At 35.8% G+C, this 10544-nt stretch overlaps 1 protein-coding gene across 1 annotated transcript; it reads right to left on the bottom strand.

Annotated features, from left to right (window-relative positions):
- Positions 1 to 226: 226 nt before the first annotated feature.
- On the bottom strand, positions 227 to 8080 carry LOC142347925 (uncharacterized). The gene is made up of 5 exons (XM_075399093.1): positions 7859 to 8080; positions 5174 to 5241; positions 3188 to 3412; positions 1908 to 2149; positions 227 to 584 (listed from the first exon to the last, which is right to left on the bottom strand). Exons 1-5 carry the CDS (start codon positions 8059 to 8061, stop codon positions 441 to 443), a joined length of 882 nt encoding a protein of 293 aa, XP_075255208.1. The 5' UTR covers positions 8062 to 8080; the 3' UTR covers positions 227 to 440.
- Between the last annotated feature and the right edge of the window lie 2464 nt (positions 8081 to 10544).

Here is a 10544-nt window from a genome sequence, read left to right as displayed (position 1 = left end):
GCAAGTTCTTACAAGATAACCATTCGGTCTCGACCCGGGAATTGCATTCTTAAGGGACTGCTAGGCCTCATGCTATAAGAGAACTTAGTTCCCTCCGAGCGTTACTTGTTTATCCCATATTAGAGAATCAAAAGTCAAATTGGTCAGAAAAAAATTGGTAAAGCAAAAAATTGCAAAAAAAGACCACAGAACTACTATAATTGCCACAAAATTTGTTTTAGAGCAATCAAATACTTAACAATCTATTCTGCAATTTGATAATTTTGATACAGTTTGACATCAACAATAGAAAATATTGTTCACATTTTATATAATTTAGTTTCTATATCTCTTATGCCATAAGAGTTAGTCACCAACTCCGTAAGCATTGACATCCTATCGCATTTGCACATTTTAACAATCATCAGTTAATTTTTTGTGAAATCTAATTCTTATTTGGGTCATTTTTTGTCCTTTCCGTAAAGCAATCGTCTCATTTCTTCCCTGTCATGTTGTTCTCGCTTGACAGAACAACAAACTGCAATAGTCACCACGAGTATCAGAAACTGCAAGATCAGTATCAGTATCATCAGAGCGATCATTCCCTAAAACAAACGTAAGTATAATATTTTTATAATTCGATTCCAATTCCTGGATTAATCACTACATCCGTTTGATATCCGTCGAATGCACCGTTATAACTAGGATACCCATAACAGTTTCAATAGAAAGTTTCCCAGGTTGCGATCCAGACGGCAGTGACCTCTGATTAGACTATGGAAAAGTCTCAAAAGTCGGGTTATTCAACTTGACTGGAGCCTTTTCCGACAATTTTCCAGCTGTTATTTTACCTTAAAAACCTTATTAATCTTGCTACGGCCTTACTACGGCACCTTATTAGTCTTGATATGGCATTAGCACGGCACCTTATAAATCTTAGTACGGCCGTAGTACGGTGCCGTAGGAAACTTGACAAGACTTAGTACGGTTTTTTTTCTAAGACTTGTACGGTGCCGTAGTAAGGCCTTAGTAAGTTTTCCAAGTCTGGTCAACCTGGGTGGTTTCGTCTGCGCTCAAAATGCGCTTGAAGCCACCAGTGATCAGACCATCTCAGACCAAAATTACGTCACATCATAGAACACTTTTAAAAGTTTAATTTTCGAAACCACTTGTGATCATAGATGATCGTGTGTTCAAAAGATCTCTCTGATCGGACTCTCGTTTGTACAAAAGTGCTCTCTGATACCAAATTTGTGCCTTCACTGCCACCTCTGATAAAACTTTCACGTGTTCAAAATCTCTCTCTGATCAGATTTTTGTGCGTTCAAAGTGCGTTCAATTTAACTTCAGTTTGAGAGAAGGGGAAGTGAAAGAGCAGAAGAAGGGATCTTTTAAGGTTTTTTGGAGGGCTGGATTGGTGCGGGTGGAGAGCGAGTTCTTAAAGTAAACGCATGGTTTGAGGGGGTGTAAGAAGGGTTCAAGCGTGGCAGTGGAGAGGGGGATAGTTAGGCGTGCGTTAAGTTGGAGGGAAAGGGCGAGTGTGGGAGCGGGTTAAGTGAGGTCCAAACCGCCAGAAAACTGCTTTTCGCACCATAAATTTGTCTTGTCAAAAACTTTGGCGATTTTTTCACTTAGAGGCTACGCTAAGCGACTTAATGCTCATAAGGCTTTACCTTTTTATCCCTCTCTTGAGAACCAAAAGTCGAAGGTGTCAGAAAAAAACTGATTATGCAGAAAATTGCATAAAAAGACCACAGTACTAATAAAATTGGTACACTTTTCGTTTGAAGGCAATTAAGGATAATCGGTTACAATCGTACCAATTGTTCTCAAACACGTGGCGAGCGAGGGGGTCGATTTTAGTATTCTCTAATTTGATGTTGGGAGTTAGGGGTCTTCACCCCAACTGAAGAAACAGAAATACTTGCGCCGTTATGGGCTAAATTTCTTTTAAGATCGTCCTGAACTGGACCAAGAGAGCCTTGTGGTTTGATTGGAGACGTGTCTTTGTTGGCCTGGAGTGTGAGGTTGTTGCACTTCTGGATGTAATCCACTTTGTATGTCACAGTCAGCTTCTTGTACACTTTGGGGGGTGATGAACTGAAAGCCTCGTCTGTGGAATCGTAGTACTTCTCAATCTCTTTACAACATGTCAGAGGCGCTTTGAATGCTGAAATGATGTTTGGTGGAACCCCATATCCATTTCAAATGAGTTTCACACTTTCTTTTGATACCAATTACTCCTATCAAAAATAGATCAATCATTCCACTCTTTTTTTTAACTTTTTGGATTTTCTATATCAAAATTTGATCACAGTTCTCGACCAGGGCTAACGGACATTTTTTTTATTTAATAATTTAATTTAAGGTTTTACTCAGGGTAGCTTTTCCTCTTAATAGGAACGGGGTTATATTAATTGATGAACTACTAAATGCTAGAGCCCTCATGATTTGACTCATTAAAGTGTCAGCATTTAGAATTTGTCCAAATAATAATAGGATGCATATTGAGATCACAATTCTACCATCTAAATTCACCTGCGGATGTTCATACAAAAAACAATCGATTTCAAAAAAAAGTTATCACACCACCTTTGGAGACTCTTGAATGACTCTTACCTGACCCTTCATTAAAAAATTCCTGAGTAGGGTCTTTTCATAAATCCAGGTCAAACTAGGCGGCAGGAATGCTTACAGATGATCAGAGCCAGCTCTCTGTATGTTTCATGGTTTTTAAAGACCACATGGGGACGGAACAACTAATATTGACCAATAGGGGGTTTAGCCAAAGGAAAAAATAGGACATTAAGCCGACAGATTAGTTCTGATTGGTCGACAAATTAATTGGTCAAAATATCTCTAGTTCGTCCAACCATTAAAATTGATGCGCGGTCGGGTTATAGGCTTAAATTATCTTTTTTGCATGGTCGGCGAAACTTCTGTCGATATTTCGCCCTCGGGGACATACCATGAAATGAAGTAGATGGATTTCTCTATAATTGACTCTCTTTTTGCATAAGGGGAGGCAGTTCTTGAAAAGAGTTTAAACGAGAAAATTATTGACCAATCAGAACTTAACTGAGCTGTAGGCCTATGTGAAACGTCGAAAGTTGTTTGTTATAACGTTGACTATAGCTTAATGTGTAGTTTTTGTTCTAGGGAACAAAATGGAGGCCATTGTTCTAAAGATTGAATTAGATGGACTAACGTTTGTTGTTCTTGTGCCATACTGAGTCACTATAGTCACCTGGTCCGTGCACCCCACAGGATTTATACTCCACTTGAATCGCATTCCAGTTAGCAGAGAAGGGGTCTGTGTTGTACTCGCCAAAATACAGATTCTTTAGAGTGAAAACCAGATTTTTCTCTAACTGTGTTCTGTCCACCAGTTTATTCATGCTTACTATGTACCCGGCAAACAAGCCGATGCACGCTAAACATAAACAAGACCGACTAACGTCGGGGCGAATTGCTCTCAAACGACTGGCGAGCTATTGGATTTGTTAGTAGCTAGCTGCTGCTTAGGAAGGGGTCAAAAGCGCGAGGGGTCAGACTATAGAAACCATCGTTCACATCAGGAACTTATGTCTCTGAAACTGCTTCGTTGAATCGCATTACATACTTAAATAGTTAGAGATAAGTGAGCAGTAAGGCGGCTGGCGTCCTCAATAGCTGCAGTTTAGAGAGCTATTATTAGCTTAATTGAAGGGCGTGGGGTGAGCATGGGGAAACTGAGTGGGGGGGCGGTAAAGTTGGAGGGTTCAAGTTCTAAGAAGCGCATAATTTGGGTCTAGTAAACCGTGCAGCTCTAAGAAACCTTAACGCCATCCGGGCGTTACCTGTCTATCCCGTTTTAGAGGAAGAGAAGGATTGGCGAGCCATTGGCTTCGGTAGTACCCAGCTGTGGCTCAGATATGCAAGCATTGGGAGGAGGGGGGGGGGGGGGTCAACTGATTGGAGAGGTGGTAAGATTGAGATGGCTGGACGAGAAGGGGATCCAAACAGCCAACGCCAGGTGCAGGAAGGTGGACGGAATTAGTAGGAGAGGGGGTGAGTGGGTAGCGGGGGTGATTTAGTGGGGGGTCAAACTCTCAAGATTAAGAACTTCCCTTCAAACCATAAAATTGTCGCCTCAACAATTTTGGTGAGTTGTTTTCTTAGAGACTAACAAGGTTTGACAAACATGCACACTAATTAAAGTTAAGGTAACACACTTCAACTGTTAAGGTAAATCTCTCTTTCCTTAACTCACCTTAACTTAAGCTAACTTCACCTGATTTTTACCTGAAAAATTAAGGCCTCAATACATTAAAAAACTTAAATTTACACTAACTTGCCCTAAAATTACCGTAATTAGTTACCATAACGTCAACTGTAAATTTCCCTCAAATGTGACTTAACTAAGCTGAAATTTGTAGCCTGAAATTAGGGTAAGCTATTTAAAAACATAATGTTGATGAGAAGAGCAATTGTTACATTATGATTACTTATCACTCCCCTCATTTAAATTGGTAATGTTTTTGGTGCCTCATGTTTGGTAATGTACTAAAAATATACAATTATGTACTGCAGAGCGTTACAAAAAAAATTAAGCTGATTTTACATAATCTTATCTTAACAAAGTTAAGGTCAGTTAATAACTTATTTCAAATTAAATTTAAGTCAAACGTTATCTTAACTTTGCCTTAACAACAATTTACCTTAACTCTGTTAAAATAATTTTTACTTAACTTTATTTCTTGTGTGCAGTTCAAATTTTTGCAGTCGAAGCGCACAGTTTTGATGTTTAGCTCTGCTGTAAAATAATTCAGCTCAATTAAAGTTTTTGCACCGAGGAGTGCTAATTTATTTAAGTTTTCCTATGACATCTCTAAGTCCGGTTCACTTGAAAAAGATCTATTACTTTATGGGGGTACCAAAACAAAAGATTTCCTTAAGCACAAAAATAGATATTCAACAAAGAAGCAGCGATTATATCCGAATGTAACTCTTGATGCAAATTTGTTTATCTTTAAAAAAAATGAAAATTTCGTTTGATTGAGGAAACTGAAAATCATTGTAAGTTTTGGATTTTTAGCACCATTTCATTGTTTCAAATTAATTCTATATTATTTTTTGCATACTCATGCATATTTGTAAAGTGTATAGTCAAATGTATCTTTAAATTGTGAATGAGGATTAATGATTGTCTCACCAAACATGACGATGAGTCTCGTAATGATGACCATGTGGAAGCAGCACATGTTCACATACGCTGCACACCTAAACGAACAGCAACTCGGCTCTGCAAGTTTTTTTAATTATCATAAGACAACCTCAACTTTTGTCTTCACTGATCATTACTTTGAAATGAGGAGGCTCCATTGCGGAGTTTTTGATTGCAGGAGTTTACCAATACTGAAAAAACTATTCTCTCAAGCAAAAAATTGCACTAAAAAGACCACAGGACTAATATAATTGCTGCAAATTTGTTTGCGAGCAATTAATGAGTAGTCAGGTGGTGTTTTGAGGTTACGAGAATAAGTTATTCTATTGAATACCTATTTAAAAAGCAAGATTATTACCACAAAAAATTGTAAGAATGATTGGTATATGATTGGTGTCAAACAAAATAATGATTGTCCAACACTATTGCAACATAGAGGAATATGTATGCGAGGCCGTTTTTTATCTTCCGTCGTAATTTCACATTTTGCTTGCGTGGTGTCGTAGAAAAATATCATTTTGTGGCCCTCAGAATTGACTCCAGATCTTTATAAAAAGCCTGCAAAGTTCATCGTAGGTTGAAAAAAATCTCAAGTTCTTTAAAAAGTGGAAGTAAAACAGGGAAAATATTTGGGGGTGGTGGATATGATAATTGTTGTAAATTGTTATAAAGCATATTTTAAAAATTAAATAAAGGACAAAACTGAAAACGTTTCTAAAAATTCACGGATTTTCTTATTCTCAGAACTTATCAAAGATTTCTATCTATTGTAGTTCAAAAAATTTGCGATACAGTCAAAAAAGAAAAGCCCTCTAAACGTGGCACCCAAAAATATTGAAACAGACGCAAAAATGTTATTAAAACGACAATTTTACCGTTTTTCCTTGAATTTTTTCAATAGCTTCTGAAAGTATAAATTATCTTGTAAATAATTTTGTGGGAAATACATACAAAAACGATCAATTGATAGACTGATTTAATCCTGATGTAGAAACAAAGCTTCAGAAAACAAATTTTCTTGATAACTAGAAAAAAAACCAAAACAAATATGAAAAATTTTACACATCATTTTTCTGACCTTTCTTGCTTTTTCATCAAACAGTCTTCTGCACAGGTTTGGAACTTTATATTACAGAATATTGGTTTAGGAAACCGCCAGGTTTTTGGTTTCAGAAGTATAAAATAATTTTTTTTTGAAAAATAATCCAATTTTGAACATCTCTGCAGGCCGTCACCTTCATACTGGAAACCTCGTCCAAAATCAATAGAAAATTGATTTGATTCGCCATATATGGGATACTTGAGACAATATTAGCCCGAAACTTAATTTCGTATGAAATAAATGAATTTTTTTCTCAAATGTATATGCTGTTGATTGTTCCCAATGCTTCCCGTGGCTTTAAGAATTAGGCAATCCATTTGCTTCCTTTCAGAAGCAAATCTGAAGAAGTTATCTGAAGAAGTTGTCATTTTATCATAATTTTACTGCTCTAGACATAAAGAAGAAAACCTCCAATCAGAAACTTTTATGAAGTAGATAATCTTTTTCGTACATTTCTGGGCAATTTTACAAAACATCTTGAAAATGTTCCTTTTAAGGTTTTAGAGGATTTTTTGACATTAGTTTTTCAGTTGTTTCTTTGGGATTTTCAAATACATCACAACAGGAAACAACTTTAGGAAAAAATGAAAAATTTTTCTACTTATAATTTGATTTTGTAAATTAACTGAATGTTCGAATTGTACATTTTGTGTCAAAATATGGTGCAGTTTTGCTTTGGAAAACTTATAGAAGTATGATTGATAGAAGTTTAAATTTTTTTTAGTGAAGTAGAAAATTTAAGGTTCTATTTGATCAACAGTTAGCTAGCTGAATTGTCCGCATTGTCGTAATTAGTAACAAGAAAAACAGAAAAAGCGGCCTTTGCGGATGAAATTAAAACTCAATTAAGATTGTTATCTTCTCTAAAACTTCTGCGTATAAAAGATGCGCAAAATGAAAACTAAATGAATTTATGTCCAAAAGTAAAAGGAACCTTTTCCTTTTATTCGGTTATATTTTCACAAAATTTTTATAAAGGCTCTTGATTTGGACTGATTGCAAAAGATTTACAAGTCTGATATATTTTAATTAATAAAAAAAGAAAATTGAAAAAAATGTAAAGGTGATTTTAACTTTTTACTTTGCTTTTTGAATTCTTGATCCGGTACTTGATAGTTTGCTGTTTTGATCGTATTGCAGCGAATTGTTTTGTAAATTAACGTCTGTGTTCGTATAAGCTACTTTTTGGCCAATTACTGCTCTTTTTGTGCTTGAAGTTTCTGTGAAGAGCTATTTTATTTTATAAGATAATTGAGATTGCATTTAGTTTTACATCTGGTAAAATTATATCAATATTAAGGTTCTGAGTTTTTCATTTTTCATAATCAGGAAAATTGCACTGAAGTGTAGTCTGGAACATTTGGCTCATTTTAGCTTGGCAAAACTGATCACCCAAATAGTTTTTTCTCCAGTTTTTGACAAACTTAAGACGTATATTGAAACATTCCGTGCTGAATTGTCCCACAGCCTCACATGAGCCATCTTGTTCTTTTTACCTTTTCCGTTTACGTTTACGTTCCTGTATTTAATTACATTTGAACAAATTATTCATTCGGGATTGGGCAACTAACCACAACACGAACTCGAACAGTATTGACAAGAATCCAATGGCCACGAACACTGTCAGCAGAAGGACAGCAATGTCCAGATTCCGTCTGTCCATTAGAAATACTATGTACTGGAAGCGTGTCATTACTGAACTGAACACTGCACAGATCACAATCAGCAGAATGATCAGAACCAATAACAGGAAGAAAGTCACCACACATGACATCAAGTGTGGGTTGTCCCCAGTGCACTGTTATATTGGGGTTATTTCATAGTTTAAGACGCTCACAGGGCGTATTATACAAAACTTCAAACTGCGAAAATTATTACCTCTTTGAGTCGAAATCTTTTGTCGAACTTTATTTAGGGATGTCATCTTGTTTGAAACTTAATCTGCATATAATATTCGTTCATTCAGCTTATAACGAATCTTCCAAATTTGGGGTTTCAAAAATTTAATTTTTTACAGTGACCTATACAATGTAGCCAAAATCCATTTTAGGGTATCAAACTATCACACAATCTGTAAGAAATGCATCATCATTAAGTGGTGCCCTAGTTGTGAAATTGTCAGCTTTTAAACATAAGAAGTTGCCGGTATCGTCGGTTTTTTTTCTAGCCAAAAAACGACGTAAATTCCAATAATTTTTTTGTCTGTATCAACGTTTTTGTTTGGTATTTAACATAAGAAAGAATCGGTATCGTCGTTTTTAAAATTAGAAGAGATTCGTTATCGTCGTTTTTCAAACATAAGACGATTTCGGTATCGTTGTTTTAAAACGTAAGAGATATTCGGTATCGTCGTTTTTAACGCAAAAGAGATACTGTAATGTCGTATTCTTGAACAATGACGATAATAAGAAATATTGTCAGAAAAAATAACTCAAGTTGATTTAGAAAACCAACATTTGACATTTTCCTGTATTTTCTAGCGATGTTTGCCTCCTCTTTTCTCATCCGGCTAAGGTGGAGTTACAAACAAGCAATTATAGGAGAAATGAGTCCGAGCAAACGGCAAAACGTTTTTTACGTCTATTAACCGAACATACCGAATCTGGCTAAACCAAAAATACCGAATCTTTCTTACGTTCCAAACCAAAAATACCCAATTTGTCTAAACCGAATATACCAAGGCATTTTTACGTTCCAGAACAAACACATCGACGATTTCTTACGTTTGAAATCAAACATACCGAACCAACCGAACGTACCGACGATTTCTTACTGGAAAATCGGACATGCCGAACATTTATTGCATCGTTTTTATTCGGTCTTCTGGACTAGGGTGACACCTTTTGGGGAATCAAAAAATGACCAGGGCCGTTGAATAAATTAAGTGCCATTTTTGAGCATCACAGAAATGGCACTGCGTAAGTAATCAAATTAGTTCTCCGGGCAATACACTTTTTTTGAAATCTGTCAATATGTCCTTACTGATTTTTGAACGATGTAACTATGTTTATAAAATAAATTGAGTAACTAGGTAATGAAAATCGATTAACAAGATCGAAACAAACTAAAACAAACTAAAATCGAAATAAACTTTAAAAAATGTCTACAACTTAGTTCTAGGAATTCTGGTTAAGGAAATCTAACAATTGAATTCTGGTATAGATAGTAGGAAGTGTTAGGAAATTATAAAAACGTTAGGAAGTTTTAGATAAATCATGAGAAAAAAGCTGTGAAAACAGCAAAGCTACTGAAAATCAATGTAAGTATGTAAAATTTGGGGCTGGAAGATGTTTATAAAAAAAAAGATCATCGACCTCACAAATTTCTTCTGGCAAAATTTTAGCTCTTTCAGCTTATTTCATACAAATTACCAGCGTATTGTTAAAGGTGTGATGTGGTTTAAAGCTCGATATCGTGCATCTGATCCCTGTCTCTCTGCACGTGTCAATAGATCTCAATTCTCTACAATTGTTTTTGTTTGTTTTGGACAAAAACATTTTGCAAGAAGTGTAGACAAACGCAAAAACGCTGAAAGAGTTGAATAAATTTGGGGAAAATGGCTGAAAATGCTGCAAATATGTAGCTGAATGAGAATCGCACTCAATGCTGGAATTTTGCTTAATGTGATCTTTAAAGCGCGGAAAAATTAAAAATTATTTCAGGGGAGGTGCCTCAACCCTATCATCAACACAACTTTGCGCTGACAGTGCGCGGGCTGCTCAACTCGGGTAACAGGTTTTGTTGGAAAATTCTAACAACAGTTTTTACATTTGTAAAATGATCATCCAAGAAAAATTGTTTTGATAGTAAAATGATAACGTGCTATCTGTTCGATAGCTGAGAAACTCCTATTTTATGCAAAAGTTCGAGCCATTCGTATATGCACTTGAATGTTGAGAGCAAAAACATAGCCGAAAAAATTCCGGAAGCAACTCGAAGCGTCAAAACTTCACAAACAAACCGCAATTGCAGCTGAAGCCATTACATTTTGTATTAAAGTATTAACTCATAACCTCCTCAGGTCTGAACTAATTGGTGAAATGTAAGCCACTGTCACCAAGAGAAACGAAATGCGGCAAAATTTTAAGTTAGTGATAACGTTTAGTAACGTGAAAAAGTCCCAAGTAATTGGGATGGCGAAAATACTGAGAGGTTGAAAAACCACTACAATTAGATTTCTAATCATTGCAAATAAAACAAAGCAAAAGGTATTTTTTTTTCTTCGCTGGAAATATTCTAGAGATGATTTCATACTAA

The sequence above is a fragment of the Convolutriloba macropyga genome, chromosome 1 (assembly GCF_964194025.1).
Source record: "Convolutriloba macropyga chromosome 1, txConMacr16.3, whole genome shotgun sequence".
NCBI lineage: Eukaryota > Metazoa > Xenacoelomorpha > Acoela > Convolutidae > Convolutriloba > Convolutriloba macropyga.
Note: the sequence above shows the minus strand (reverse complement) of the source record. Positions and strands in the feature narration are given on the sequence as shown.

What these genes read in the sequence shown, in the direction of transcription:
- LOC142347925 (XM_075399093.1), bottom strand. Translation starts at nt 8,061, where the DNA reads ATGTCATGTGTGGTGACTTTCTTCCTGTTATTGGTTCTGATCATTCTG. An exon ending in CTGTTCGAGTTCGTGTTGTG is followed by an intron (nt 5,242 to 7,858) that starts GTTAGTTGCCCA and finishes CTGTTCGTTTAG; the next exon opens with GTGTGCAGCGTATGTGAACA. An exon ending in ATGGCACAAGAACAACAAAC is followed by an intron (nt 2,150 to 3,187) that starts GTTAGTCCATCT and finishes ACATCATTTCAG; the next exon opens with CATTCAAAGCGCCTCTGACA.